The 15,464-nt window shown below is 38.3% G+C and overlaps 1 protein-coding gene across 1 annotated transcript in view; it reads right to left on the bottom strand.

Annotated features, from left to right (window-relative positions):
* LOC131976312 (NACHT, LRR and PYD domains-containing protein 12-like) overlaps positions 1–15,464 on the bottom strand; it is a 101,555-nt gene that overhangs the window by 69,005 nt on the left and 17,086 nt on the right. Inside the window, exons 9-14 of the mRNA XM_059339283.1 lie at positions 14,439–14,612; positions 13,118–13,291; positions 11,899–12,018; positions 10,309–10,349; positions 9,709–9,764; positions 9,505–9,551 (exon numbers count right to left, since the gene is read on the bottom strand). Coding sequence (XP_059195266.1) covers positions 9,505–9,551; positions 9,709–9,764; positions 10,309–10,349; positions 11,899–12,018; positions 13,118–13,291; positions 14,439–14,612 — 612 coding nt within the window. The remainder of the gene's footprint in view (positions 1–9,504; positions 9,552–9,708; positions 9,765–10,308; positions 10,350–11,898; positions 12,019–13,117; positions 13,292–14,438; positions 14,613–15,464) is intronic.

Below are 15,464 nucleotides of genomic sequence, written 5' to 3'. Positions count from 1 at the left end.
ACAATAAGCTATAAGTAAGGTCTGTCAGTAGTTTTATGAATTGGCATTGCTCTCTTAAATATTTATATATTTATTTGAGGAAATGTGAACAGGAGTTATTTTTTTAGAACTATTAATAAGTGAGTAGCAGCAGGTTCTCTCTTGAAACATTTACCTGAACATTGCGTTGTAGCCCAACACAGCATCTGCATGAACAAAAGAGTGAAGTCATTTTAATTCAACAGGATATTGACACCATTAACTATTGTCTTTGGCGTGCCATAACACTGTTAGGTCTACTGTTCATGAAATTAAAAGCTTATTGGAAATTAACTGGTTATGTTGTATGCATGTTTGTTCCTGTGCCTTGGTGTAATTCTCTGCATTTCTGGTGTTTGTTTGGATTTGTGAGTGTGTGCACAACTTTGTAGTATTGTCCTTCCTCTAATGGTTGTACTAACATAATTGTCAAATTTAGAAGAAAATGGATGATAAAGCAGGATATGATTTGGGACGTGCCTAACTTGTGACTGACACGTCGAGTACAATGTCATTGTCTCTTACTGGGGATTTCCACCGGGCGCGTTACAGCAGCAGCACGTCAGCTTAGCGAGCCGGCCGTATACACGCGAGATAACGAGATCACGCGATAACCCTGTAGACTGTATAAACTCTATTTATACAGTCTATGGATAAACTGTGTGTATAAAGTAAACAACAACAACAAAAACCAACTTACTTTGCTTCTCTGAGGTGAAAGATATGTTGATCTGACCATCTATCCTTATAAAAACAATATGTTATGTCATAAATGATTGTATGATGTTCCACTAAAACAATCAGTCTCTTGTCTTCCGTGTCGCCGATCCTCTGAGACCCTTTGATTGATTGATTGATTGATTGATTGATTGATTGATTGCCGATCTGGTGCCCCGGTCATAACATAATGTTGATGTGAAGTAGTTTTAGGCTGCATGAACTGCGTATTGTGTTTTATTTTGAAAGGGGCGGAAGTGTTTTACGCTGATTCTGAGTCGGACTTCCTGTCTGGTGCGATCTGCTCTGTTGAGATTCACGCGATTTGGCAGCGTCTCGCGGAGAAATAGAAGTCCTACCTAATGCTCGCGTAGAGACGCTGACGCGACGCTGCAGTAACGTTACGCTACGCGCCCGGTGGAAATGCTCTCATTGATTAGAGTGTTACCTATTTGCAACGTCATACGCGACGCTGACGTTACGCTGCAGTAACGCGCCCGGTGGAAATCAGGCTTAAGGCAGATCCACCTGAGTCCAAACATGGTCTCTTCTGGTTGTCAAAAAACAAAGATGGCGTCGGACGCAACGAAAGATGGCGACGGCCATAATGCTGAACTCGGCGCTTCAAACGGGCAGTCCACAAACCAACGGGTGACATCACGGTGACTACGTTCAGTATTTATATCCAGTCTATGTGTGGGACACACAACCACAGCTGTTCAGAAGGCAATAAAGTTGGTCAGATGTCTGTTCCCACTTGAACCACAGCATGAGATCGTTTGCTATGGAGAGACTTTTTACAGGTATCGTATAGTTGCATAAGATGTATAGACAAATGTAAATAAAATACAAAAAAGGGTAACAAAAATGTGAACGAAAAAAATAAAACACCCAAAAGACTTCGTAAAAGTGACTAACCGTCAAGAAAAATTTAATTATTTATAGTGAAAGGTATAAAAAAATAATTTCTGGCATTAAATATCAGAGTATTCACATTCTAAAGCTCCTTTCCTCCTCTACAGGACAAAATGAAGGCTTTGCTGCCATCTTGTGGTAATAACAAAATATAGCAAACAAGTCCAAAACACATATTTTTTACTTCTGTCAGCTTAACGAGCAAACTACAATTGACTAAAGCAGTGAAGAGTTTGTTTGGGATTAATAAAAAATGAGCAATTATCTGCATTATAACCATTAGTAAATGCTGTTTAAAGATGTACTTAGCAAAGCATAAAACACAGATTGAATATAACAAGAGCACACACATAGTTAACACTTTTTGCACATTCTTGAGGGAAAGCAGATATAAGACAAAGGCTCATTCATGGAGCAGAGACACATTTATGGAGATATTTTAAGGTTATGGGCTCGGAGGGAGTAAGCACTGAGGGACACTAGGTATAGTTAGAGAGGGGATAAGAAGAAATGTGTGTAGATTGTATTCCTTCAACAGATGTCGACCGGAAGCTGTAACACCAAGAGAATAAGGACTCTTAGCCTAGGGTGTCATCACGGGGGGTGAGGCTAAACCAGGGTGCTGCCCCAACAGTTTTGACCATTAGATAGTTGCATATTCACATTATAAAACTGTGTGTAACAGTAAGATAGTCATCCTTTCTCTGACGGTGGTTGCACACCAGAGCTGGCTAATATTGTACCTATTTGGCCACAAGTTATACAGGAGCAGACTTAGGTTTTGACCTAGTTTTGCTGATTAAATTTCTTAAAAGTCTTTACCGTGTGATTGTGTGTGTGTGTGTGTGTGTGTGTGTGTGTGTGTATGTGTGTGTGTGTGTGTGTGTGTGTGTGTGTGTGTGTGTGTGTGTGTGTACTGTAACTGGTCGTTGGAGGCACAGATTGTTATTCTCATTGTTGAAGTTTGTTCTCTGTCGAAGTCAACTAGAAACTCTTTTTCACTAAGACACACTGTCGCCTCTAGACAGCATGCATCAGTGCTGCACCTGCTGATCAGCCTGGTAAAACGTTTATAGCTCTGCTTAAAACCCATGCATCACCTTATGATTTATAGCTGTTCATGTTACGATAAAGACAAGCCCACAGATCAGTGGCTCCCAAACTTTTTGGGCTTCTGAAAAGAAACAATGTGAGCCCTCATCCTACATGTAGTATGGGCAAAGTGCGTTCTCCTGTGTCTAGTGTCCTCCTTAGGTGCAGAACAGATCTACTTTCTGTTGCCACACACATCCTTCTGTAGTATTTATTTGCACACAGCAGGGGAGCTTGAACCTTTTTGTACAAATCACAATCAGTGTTTCTGTGTTACTCAAACTGCTGGCCTCACTATTGACTGTTGACCACCACTCTAAAGCCTTGATTTCAGTACCGTATCACAGTACAGACTGTGATTTCTGATCAGCTTAAGCTCCATGTACATGATTCACTCTTTTCTTACTGGATGAATAAATAGTTAAAAGGATTTTACTCTGCTCTCTTCTGTTCTGTTCTGCAAAAAACCAGCTCTAACAAGTTGAATATAAACAGAGCTGCAGCCCCTCGGGCCTCACACAGCCACAGCTGTTCACAATGACGTAAAGCTGCTTTGATGTTCCCGCTCAAACTACAAAGGACAGTTCCATATTAGTGACGTACAGGTCGCGTCACTCCTCAGAGCCGTTAGCGGCTAGCTAAACCGCTACTCGTTTTCATTCAATTAACTTTCTTATTGAGCAGAACTACGGTCTCTACAGGCATTTCACTTAGTAAACAATATAAACTGCAAATGTTGATGAATTTTACACATCATATGAAACATAGTTTACACTTTTCAGTCCGAGTGAACAGAGCAGCAACTTACCCGCAGCAGAAGACCGTTAGCTGCTGATACCGGTGATGCACTGCGGTTAGAGGAACTCCAACTTCCGCTGTGGACTTTCACAATAAAATACAAACGGTAGAAGAACCATGGTTGTAAAACAAGAGTTAAACAAGAATTTAACAATAAACACAAGATCATTATTGACACTGTTACACTCACTGACCACAGTTTGTGTGACTCCATGTCCCACTCTGCCCTGCCCACCTTAGCAACCTCAGACCAATCAAACCTGTTGTTACATGTCAAATAGTGATGTAGCTACAATACAAGATCAATTATTGTGATTGGCTGGAACATTCTATTGGTCTATGACCCTCTAACCTTATCTGACACATTTTACCTGATGACCAATTACAGCTGACTTCACCATACACATACAGGGTTTTTTGGGTTGTTTTTTTTCTGCGTAACTCTCAAAAATACACAGATAAGGTAAGATGAGATGAGATGAGTTAAGACTTTATTCATCCTGCAGTGGGGAAATTGAGTTGTCACAGCAGCTCAAGATACAGACACAAAGATATAAAAACAGAATAAAGAATATAAAAATAAGACATAATAGACATACATTCTATACACAATAAACTTCCCAAAAAACTATTACAGGATGAAGCAGAAAAACCGCTAAAAACAAAGGTAACAACGCTGAAGAAAGCGAGTTAAAATACATTTTTAATAACTATCATCTTAATACAAGTAGATAAAGAAAATATATACGTATAGAAATGTTTATAAAAAGTAAAAATGAATGAACATACAATATCCCAAGGTAGTATAACACTATTTAGGACCAAGATTAGGACCTGTATCTGTGATCTGTTTTTAACTGGGTGTATGTTTATTTACTTCTTCAATAAGAATATCATATTTTACTTTACATGACACAAAAAGATTTGGACCTTGAAACAAGACAGTGATGTCTAAAAAAACCCAGTAGTATTGTAACATCTTTAATAAACATGGTTTTCTTTCTTACTAGTTTCTTGAAATTGAATGTTGTGTTAAGGTAAAATGAGAAGCATTTATGAGTCTGTTTATTGTTAGTGCAGCTAATTGAGAAGCATTGATCTGTGTGATGCTGAGAGGGTTACAGCAGTCATCTGTTTCTCCTTTGGTCATTTGTTAACATTTATTCTGCACTGTCTCATTAAATATATAGGTATGAAAATGTAATTTTTTTTGTTTCTTTAAATGAGGATAATCCAAAACAAATGTACTTTAGTCCTGAGAGTCCTCAGGAAGTATAATCTTAACTCCAACCTGCTGCTGACCTTCTACCGCTCCTCCATTGAAAGCCTGCATCACAGTGTGGTTTGATAGCTGCACTGTTGCGGACAGAGAGAGGCTCCAGAGGGTTGTAAAGGCAGCCCAAAAGATCATTGTCTGCCCTCTAAAATCACTGATGGACATCTACACCTCCCGTTGCCTAAGCAGAGCCAGAACCATCACTCAGGAAAGCTCCCACCCTGGCTCTGACCTTTGACCTGTTGCCCTCAGGGAGGCACGACAGGTGCATCAGGTCCAAAACAAACAGTTTCTTCCCAAAAGCAATAACAACCCTGAACTCTCATATGCACTGACTTTCCATATGGACTTTATTACTGTGCAATATTTCTCGGCAATGTGCAATAATTTGTGCAATAAATTGTCCTTCAATGTGCAATATATTTATGAACACTAAATAGCATCATGGCAAATTGAATTGAAGACTGTACACCTTACCTCCCTTTCTTGCCTATGTTTTACATTATATCTTATATATATATTTTTTCTTTACATTTACTTGCCTAAGTAGGTGTATGTTTATGTTTATATTGTATATCTTTTATGTATTTCATTTATTGTCGCACTGCTTTCTGGAGTCAGCTCTTAAATCTCATTGTACATGTGGATAGTGACAATAAAGGCATTCTATCTTCATTGTTACAATGATTCTTCTCCCCCCGCGTAATAATTCATATATATATATATATACATCTGTATATTTTTTCCATCTGTGTCTTTTCTTTATTGTTCTTTTTTTTTATTATTTCTAAGTATACTGTAAAATGAATGACTTGATAAAGATAAAGTAAAAAAAAAAAAAACGTGATTAGTAAGAATTCACCCAAGTCATTTAACACGAAGACGCTGAAAAGGTCGAAATACTTTATCTTCTTTTGATTCCACTGACATTTTGACATTGTGTGTTGACAAAGATACTACGTGTAACCACCTGACATTCAGACAAAAACTTTAAAATGTAGAGACAATCTTTAAAACACAAAGGGGATCGTTCTCGGAGTGGTCTTTAGAGAAGGATCAGTAGCTACTTACTTGAGGCTTTTACATTTATCAAGAACCAAAGGATCATAACCTGTCTGGTTCTGTCTTTTCATTGGCTTTAAACTCCACTTGACCAGCCACAGTCATATAAAAAGGCTTCTTTGTGTGAATAACAACAGAACTTTTTTATCTGTTTTAGTTCATGGTCGATGAAGAGAATTGTGTCACTGCTCAACAGTCATCTAATGTCGTTCAAGTTTGATCGCTTTCAAAAAACTTCTCATTTAAATATGACAAGCTCTGGTAACAGTCAGCTGTACCAGAGATTCATCACCACAGTTTCTTCTCTTCTTCTTCAGCTCAACTTCAGCACTCTGGAAAGACGTGGATCCACCTCACGGAGAGCAGCGATCAGAACTGAACTGGCTTCAGCTCCCTTACATCGCACCGTGTCGATCACGTCTCGTGCTTTGTCTGTGTTTGTTATGTTTGTTTGTCTGATTGAGTGCATTTCACCATCAGTTATCACGTGACGCTCAAGAAGTTTATCTAGAAGCTGCTTCAGAACAGGTTCAGTCACTCTGTTAATGAACTCTCTCCGAAGTGAGAACAGCTTCTCGTCAGCTGGAACTCTGTCCTCTGATGGGACTCTGTCCTCTGCCGGGACTCTGTCCTCTGATGGGACTCTGTCCTCTGATGGGACATTTCTCTGTCTAACTTCCGCTCTTGGACCTGGAAGATAACAGGGAAATAAATATTGTGTTATATAACCAACAATCACTTTACAGTTTTGTTATTGAGGACTCTTGACTTCACAACAATATTACCAGGAGTAGATTTTTGTTCAGTTAATGAAGCAATAATGTGCTGCAATGCAGCCTAACTAACGATATGAAAATGTTCATAAGAGCAGATATACATATCTATGATATAATGTGTCACAGGTCTGAACTGTGACATCAGGTGGCGTGCTGCTGCAGGAGGATGAAGTTTGTACCTGTCAGGGACACTCGACGTTCCCAGACTGCGTTCCCCTCTTGGTCCTGGACCTTCACAGTCACTCTCTTTGTGTTTGTAGTCAGGAAAACTTCAAATGTTGGAGGGAAATTTGGTCCACAACTCGACTCAAATGGTGCACACTGAAAACCAGAAACAACAAGTCATTTTATAAAAGCTTTTGTAAAAATGTTTATCTGGTACTTCCCTGACTGTGAATCAACATGCAGCAGAAACAGTATTCAGGATCATTCTGTTGAACCAAGTGACTTGACTCACCTCCGGCTGTATATGGAAGCCCTCAGGTTCACAGTGGACACTGTAACTTTGACCAAAGATCAGATGACACTTGGAGGAGATCCTGATCTCAACACCTTCTTGTTGGACGGCAACCTTCAGTAACGGAACATTTCATTAGTTTAGCTCCTGTTGACACATGTTGACTGACTGCTTTGACTACAAAGAGAACAAACAATCTATTTCTATAGAATATTAAAAGGTTAAAGTAAAAAGATTCTTTATGAAATCTTCATCCTCATCATTTGAATGTGCACTTAATTCTAAGCACAAAAAAAAGGTTCAATAAGACTAACAAAATTATGTCATCTTTGTGGAAACAGCTGTTACTAAAACCATCAGTTCAGACTGATGGTGAGAACATATGGCAGACAGCTTTACCTCCTGCAAAGGGATGTTTTCCTGCAGCAGTAATACGTCGAGTATTCGATCCTCTTCATATGGAGGTCGGAGGAACAGCAGAGCTTGGCCCTTTATTGGCAGTGAGATGTTCAGAAACCTTTTGACGATATCCCAGATCAGGCCAAAGACAGAGAGGTGAGGGACCTTCACAACCACATGAGTGTCTGTTATCTCCAGCGGCTCCAAGATGCTCATCCCATCATCAGTGATGTGGACGACAGACAGCAGGCCATCAAAGAGCAATGCTGTGAAAGCAAAACAGGTTCATATTTACCCAATTCACTTTGAATCACTGGAGTTTACTGGTAAAATACATTTGTACATTTGTGTAATTTTATAACATGCCATCCGTGTATTTACCTTCCTTTGTTTCACAGTGTGGGAGGTGGAGCTGAAAGACAGCAGAGTCCTCAGAACTCTTGATATCAAACGGCAGCCCTGCAGCCTGCTTGCCAGCTGATTGGAGGAGGCTCTGATCCCATTGGACAGTCCTGTACAGCAGCTCCGCCTCCTGAGCCATGACAAACACCAGTCCAGTCAAATCACACTGGAACACACCTGGACCAGGACACATGAACCTGTAGGACACAGAAGGGATGAATTCATATAACAAGCATCAATAGTTGGTCACATGATCTGCTTTAACTGACAGCTGTTCATGAGCAGTGCAGGGAAACAGATTGAGGTGTACAGCATGATAACACCCAGGGGACCAATACAACAACCCAAAACTTATTCAGACCTGGAATTTGTTTCATTTATTATGATTCATGGAATATTTTTATGAAAATTTTGCGTTGGCCCAAAAATATGTCCTCCTCTGGTTTTTTTCTTCTTCATGACAGAGCACCAGCAGAGTCTATTGACTGTTGTTTTATTGTGTTCATGAGGGTTCTGTTCAATTTGAAACTGGCCCTGCCCATGTTCAGCCAGTGGCCGAATGGCCCACTCCTACAGCAAGAAAGCAACTTCAAAGTTTTATTGGGTTTGACAATTTTTACAGCAGGTTTATCTGTGACTATAGTGGAGTTGCTACACCGTCAGCTAAGTTAACATCTGCCAGAAACTTTCCTCCCTTATCCTGCAGCAGAGGGGCACAACTTGTCTTACATTCGCTCTGCACGCAGGTTCAACTCGTGCCAATTTATGTGGGCCCTGTTCTTCAATCAACTATACATTCACCTACTGGCCAGGCTCCAGAAATGTCAAGCCAGAGATCCTGTTATGTCAGTTTGCTCCTCTGGTTGACGAGTCATCTGAGGAAACCATCCTGCCATCTTCCTGTTTAGTGGGAGCAACAAGATGGGACATTACAATGGTGGTCCAGGAGGCCTAAGAGGATCATCCGGCTCCCGAGGGTGGTCCACCGAACAGATTTTGGTGCCTCTGCCTGATAGATCTCTCGTGCTCCAGTGGGGCCAAGCTTCCAAGACAGCATGCTATCCAGGTTTTCATCTGACCCTGGCTCTCCTCCAACAACACTTACACTAAGGACTACGTCTCCACCTGCTCCCGCAGTAAGGCACCTCACCGTGCCCTGCTGGTCTTCTTCACCCTCTTCCCATTTCTCACCTGCATCGACCACTCTATGTATGCTGGCTTAGCTCCTTGGTTCCTCTGTCAGCTTGTCATAGTTGTAATGCTGTTTCAGATCAAGTCACCTTAACCCCAAATCACTGGTAATGTTCAGGCCAACACCTTGTTTAGTAGCTCGCTGTGTGGGAGTGAATGAGAGGGGAAATATATGAGGCTATATGAATGCAGCCATGGTGTCCATGATTCCACCTGTTCACTCTCTGGTGTTGAGCTGGGTGTAAAGCCTTTAGCCTCCATGTCTGACCTGTGAGTCTGTTTGTCCACGTCTGTACTGTTTGTTGACGAGCTCTCCACAGACAACAGACTCTTGTTGAGAATCACAACTTGATGAACCATGAAAGAAGTGTGAGTAGTATTTTGTTATTTTATTGGATTACCTGTATGAAGCTCCAGATGTGAGTTCAGGTGAGAAGGATAATGGAGCCTGGAGTTAAGAAAGACCCAAATATAGTTGTTTTAATAGAGATTGGGTCAATTCAAGTTCAATGAACACAAATCACGATCCTGCCTCATTTGCTTGGCACAAAAGAATCACATTTTAAAGAACTATACTTCACATTGTAAAACTGATCCTCTCTCACCTTTATGTCATCCTCAGGCAGGTTTGTTTTCACATCCAGTTTGTCATCAGAGTCATCTGATGGAGAGAACAAGTGAAAGAGAAGGACAATCATGAAAACTGGAATGAGCTGAGAGAAATTTTAACTGACAAAATTCAAGAATATTTTCCACAACAAAAAGTATTATATGACATACAGTCATGGGAAAAAAATCATTAGACTTATTATTCATTTTAATGCCTGGTACAACTAAAGGTTCATTTGTTTGGACAAATATAATGATAACAAAATAGCTGATAAAGAGTTTTATTTAGGAGCTGATATCTAGACATTTCCATGGTTTTCTTGATAATAACCAAAGTCATTATCAAGAAAACCATGGGAAATGTCTAGATATCAGCTCTTAAATTAAACTCTTGTTGTTGTTATCATTATATTTGTCCAAACAAATGTACCTTTAGGTGTACCAGGCATTAAAATGAATAATAAATGAGAGAAAACAAGGTTGGTCTAATAATTTTTTTTCCATGACTGTATATCATTATATTTTTGTAAAGGACTTGCAATTTTAAGAACAGATTTTAATGTACAGCAGCTTGATGAATGTGGGACACTACTCACTTTGTTTTGGTTTCTCAGCTCTGATCATTCTGTCATTGATCCTGTAGAGATGAACACAATCCCAAAAGTAATGGATCAAGTTTAGTGAATTGTTCGTTCTTTGAGTCAGCCAGCTTCAGAGTCCTGAGACAAGCCGACTGATCTCACACTTAACATCACATTAATGTTCTGAGCCTGCATTAGAAGAATTAACTCATCATTAGTCTGGATCCAAAACATCACAGGAAAACAACTGTAAAATTACATGTCTGTTGAAAGTTGCAGCTGACTGAACTGTTGCTTGGCTTTGCATCATCAGCTTGCATTTTATAGTTTGTGGAAGAAGAAAGAAAAGAAACAGAAGATAAATAAAAAAAGAAACTACACTCTAGGGCTGGGTAGTGTTAAGAACCTTTCAATTCGATTTTGATTCTTTAGGTCACAATTCGATTTGATATCGATTCGATTCAATATTGATTTAAATGCTTCGATATCGATTCAATAATAAGTAGAATTACACAAACAATTAATCAGAGTACCTGTTGATCATTTTAAAATCATTATTTATTTTCATGCCCATATGAACAGCCATGGTATAATTCATAACATTGTTGAGCAATAACACATCTGAAAATAAAGCATTAGCACAATAATATCTACTGAAAACAGACTACACAAGTAAAAAAAAACAAAAAAATTACAGTATTGTATTAACATTCAAGTAAAGTGCATGTAAACATTTAAATTTTTAACATGTAAATATTTATTTTCTCTTGGCAATTGTGATATAACTCACATAACATTTTTGAGCAATAAAACAACTAAAAATAAAGCATTAGCACAAGAAGATTAGAAGAGCAGGATCTTTTTTCTCCCCTGAAAACAGCCTGGTTACTGATTGGATAGATCGCTAAGCGGGATGTGACGTAGTACTCTAAACGACAACAACACACGCCATTTGTATAAGCCGGCAAAGCAGTGTTCCCAACTTAGCGACTTTGTTGCTAAATTTAGCGAGTATTTTTCAAGAAAGCGACTGGAGATAAATCCAGCGACTCCTTCTTACTCTTCCTAACGAGCCGCTAATGTACCGGAGGCCGGCTTGTTTAGAAGAACCGCCGTTAGCGGCAGTTAGCTACAGTTAGCTCTGTAGCAGTACAGTGTGTATATGCTGCTGCTACAGGAGTTGTTCACTTAGCGATCTCTGTTTGTTTACAACAAGCACCGGACACTCTGTGCACAGTTAGCAATGTCGTTAATTCACAATCACTATGTTTATGATCTCCGGAGACTCTGTTTATAATTAGTCATGCTGCTTTCAGCTGCTGACATTGTGCACAGTTAGACTACAAAAGTTCACAGCGCCCCCACTGGCCAGGAGGTTGAATCGATTCAGAGGATTTAATGAATAGATATTGAATTGGGAAAAAATATATTGCAATTCATTGATGAATCGATATTTTTACCCACCCCTACTACACTCCATGAGTAAAATCACTGATTTGTTTCACTAGAAGGTGGAAGTAGAGGAAAACCTCAATGTGAGTTACATATTACAGTTTATTACAACACTGTTGAACCAGTAAAAACTGATTCAGTCCTCTTACTGACTCGAGACTCTCCAGTCTGCTGTGTGGACTCAGCTCCAGCTCTCTCAGATGGGAGGGGTTGGACTTCAAAGCTGAGGCCAGAGAAACACAGTTGATCTCTGACAAACTGCAGCCCCATAATCTGAATAAAGAAGTGATGGAGATAAAAATCTGTTTATCATCCAATCAGATCTGTTCAGGTTTTAAATGTGCAACTCAACATTATTATGTTCTAATCAAAAAGCTTTTCCCTAAAAGTAGTAGAATAACTTTGTCTTTCTGTTACTGTGGATCATCATAATATCAGCTTTAGATTGTATTATTTATGAAAAAACTTTAAAATCTACGGAAGCAAAATATTTATTTTGCTGCTCCAGCAAAGGAACTTCATCGCTTTAAAACAAACATGAGTTCAGAGGATCTTTTGTATACAGATGTGACCATTTATTCAACATTACAAAAATGCATTACCTTCACAACTCTCTCTCTCTGAGCAACACGGAGAGACTAATGCACGCTTTTATAACGAGCAGGCTAAACGACTGTAATGCTCTCCTTTCTGCTTTACACAAGAAAACAATGAATCAGCTGCAGCTCATTCAGAACTCTGCAGCACGACTTCTGACAGAGACCAGAAGGAGAGCACACATTACACCTGTCTTAAACTCTTTACACTGGCTGCCTGTTAGTTTTCCTATTGATTTTAAAAATCCTTTTATTAGTTTATAAAGCACTATGTGGCCTTGCACCAAATTGGACAATTTTATGGTTTATACTTGTTTTATTTATTAGCTTTGTCTGCTTTACCAATATTTTATTGTTTATATTAAATAATAATGATTATTATTTAAATTAAATGTTTATTTTAATTCTAATTCTTGTATTCATATATATATATATATATATATATATATATATATATATAATCTTTTATCTACTCATATTTTATGACTCAGTGTGCATTAGTCTCCATGTCCTTTTATTAAATATTCTAAGTTGTTGTTTTTTCAATCTGAACAGCACTTTGAATTACACTGGATTTGTTTGAAAGGTGCTATATAAATAATTGATTGACATTTACTTTAAGAAGATATTTCTTTAGAAGAAGATAAAAAAAAAAACCTCAAACTAAAGGAAATGTATAACTCTATGAATGTAGGTTACATACGTACATAGATTAAGTTCAGTTGTTAATGAAACATATAAGATGTACAGCAGTAACAGAGAGTCAGTGAACTGACCTCAGAGTCTCCAGTCTGCAGTGTGGACTCTCCAGAAAATCACACAGCAGCTTCACTCCTGAATCCTGCAGCTTGTTGTTACTCAGGTCCAGCTCTCTCAGATGGGAGGGGTTGGACTTCAGAGCTGAGGCAACGACTTCACAGTGAGTCTGTGAGAGTCCACAGCCAGAAAGCCTGCCAGGACATATTGGAAAGAATGTAACTTTGAAAGAGGACAATTTATGTTCACTTCGTGCATTTGATGACAAAACAGTTTGACATCATGTCCTGTTGATGAACATTTGCTCTTTACGTCAGAGGTTCAGCTCATCTTACTGTATAATTCTCATCTCTCTCTCTCTCTCTCTCTCTCTCTCTCTCTCATACCTGCAAGCTTTTTTTGATTTCATCTGGCAGATGAAGGAGAGAGTAGTGGTCTGTCAGTGTGATCTGATCCCATGTCTGTCTGTCAGTTATCATGAGGCCATCTTCATTTGAAAGCCTTTTTTTTTTTTTTTTTTTTTTTTTTTTTTTTTTACAACTGAGCAAACAATCAGAGCTGGTAAAGATCCCTTTTTGCTAACATGCTGGTGTCACTAAGAACCATTATTAATAATAAATAGAATAAGTGTGTTTGTTACCTGAAAGCCATTAACACAACCAACTAGAAAATGTTCTTTTTTTTTGCTCTTACGGCATTTTAAACAGCTCAACAACATCTGTGACAAATTATAAGGATATTCAATATATATTATTATATATATAAGTTCATGACATCACTGTAAATATGAAGCATATCCGTATAAATTACAACCAACTAGAAAATGTTCATTCATTTATTCTATATTTTATTGTTTATATTAAATTAAATGTTTATTTTAATTATAACTCTTGTATACGTGTATTTTAATTATAACTCTTGTATACATGTATTCATATATATATATATATATATATATATATATATATATATATATATATATATATATACTACCTTTTATACTACCTTTTATAATTTTATTTTTGACTGTGCATTAGTCTCCATGTTTATTCCATCTTTTATGAAATATTCTAAGTTTTTGTTGTTGTTTTCAATCTGTACATCACTTTGAATTACACTGGATTTGTTTGAAAGGTGCTGTATCAATAAAATTTGATTGATTGATAGCAGTTGACATTTACTTGAAGATATTCTTGTAACAAGCTAAAAGAAAGAAGAAAACTCAAAATAAAGTAAATGTATAACTCGAAAGAATTTAGGTTACATATGTATTTAGATTACGTTCAATTGTTATCTAAACATATAGGGTCTACAGCAGTAACAGAGAGTCAGTGAACTGACCTCAGAGTCTTCAGTCTGCAGTGTGGACTCTCCAGAAAATCACACAGCAGCTTCACTCCTGAATCCTGCAGGTTGTTGTCACTCAGAAGCAGCTCTCTCAGATGGGAGGGGTTGGACTTCAGAGCTGAGGCCAGAGAAGCACAGCTGATCTCTGACAAACTGCAGCCCCTCAATCTGAATAAAAAGTAAATGATGTAGATAAAAATCAATTTATTATCCAATCAGATCTGTTCAGGTTTTAAATGTGCAACTCAACATTATTATGTTCTAATCAAAGAGCTTTTCCCTAAAATGAGCAGTTACTTTCATTCTGTTATTGTGGATGATCAGATCTCCATCATTAATATCCCCTCACACACTCTTCAGCCTCATCAGTACTAATATCATCTTCACTGACTGATGAACCACATTCTGAGTCTGAAAAATAGTCCTGTCAAACATTTACTTTTTTTTTATATTCAGCCATCTGAAAAGAGAAAAAAATCAAGAAAATGTATGAACCAAAAATGTGTAACCTCAGTCAAAGATTTAAGTTTAAAATACAAACACACGAAAAACTACACAGCTGCTGTCAGTGAACTGACCTCAGATTCTCCAGTTTACAGTTTGGACGCTGAAGTACATCACACAGCTGCTTCACTTCTGAATCCTCCAGGTTGTTTCCACTCAGGTCCAGCTCTCTCAGATGAGAGGGGTTGGACTTCAGAGCTGAGGCCACGACTTCTCTCTGAGTCTTTGAGAGTCCACAGCCAGAAAGCCTGTCAGGACATATTGGAAAGAATGTAACTATGAAATTGGACAATTCATGCTTTGATGAGAAAACAGTTTGACATGTCCTGTTGATGAACATTTGCTCTTTAAGTCAGAGGTTCAGCTCATCTTATCTCACTGTATAATTCTAATCTCTCTCTCTCTCATACCTGCAGACCTGTAAACTTTGTTTTGATTTCATCTGGCAGATGAAGGAGAAAGTAGTGTTCTGTCAGTGTGATCTGATCCCATGTCTGTCTGTCAGTTATCATGAGG

This window comes from Centropristis striata, chromosome 8 (genome assembly GCF_030273125.1).
Source record: "Centropristis striata isolate RG_2023a ecotype Rhode Island chromosome 8, C.striata_1.0, whole genome shotgun sequence".
Taxonomy (NCBI): Eukaryota; Metazoa; Chordata; class Actinopteri; order Perciformes; family Serranidae; genus Centropristis; species Centropristis striata.
The sequence above is the reverse complement of the archived record's forward strand: the minus strand, read 5'-3'. Positions and strand labels throughout refer to the sequence as shown.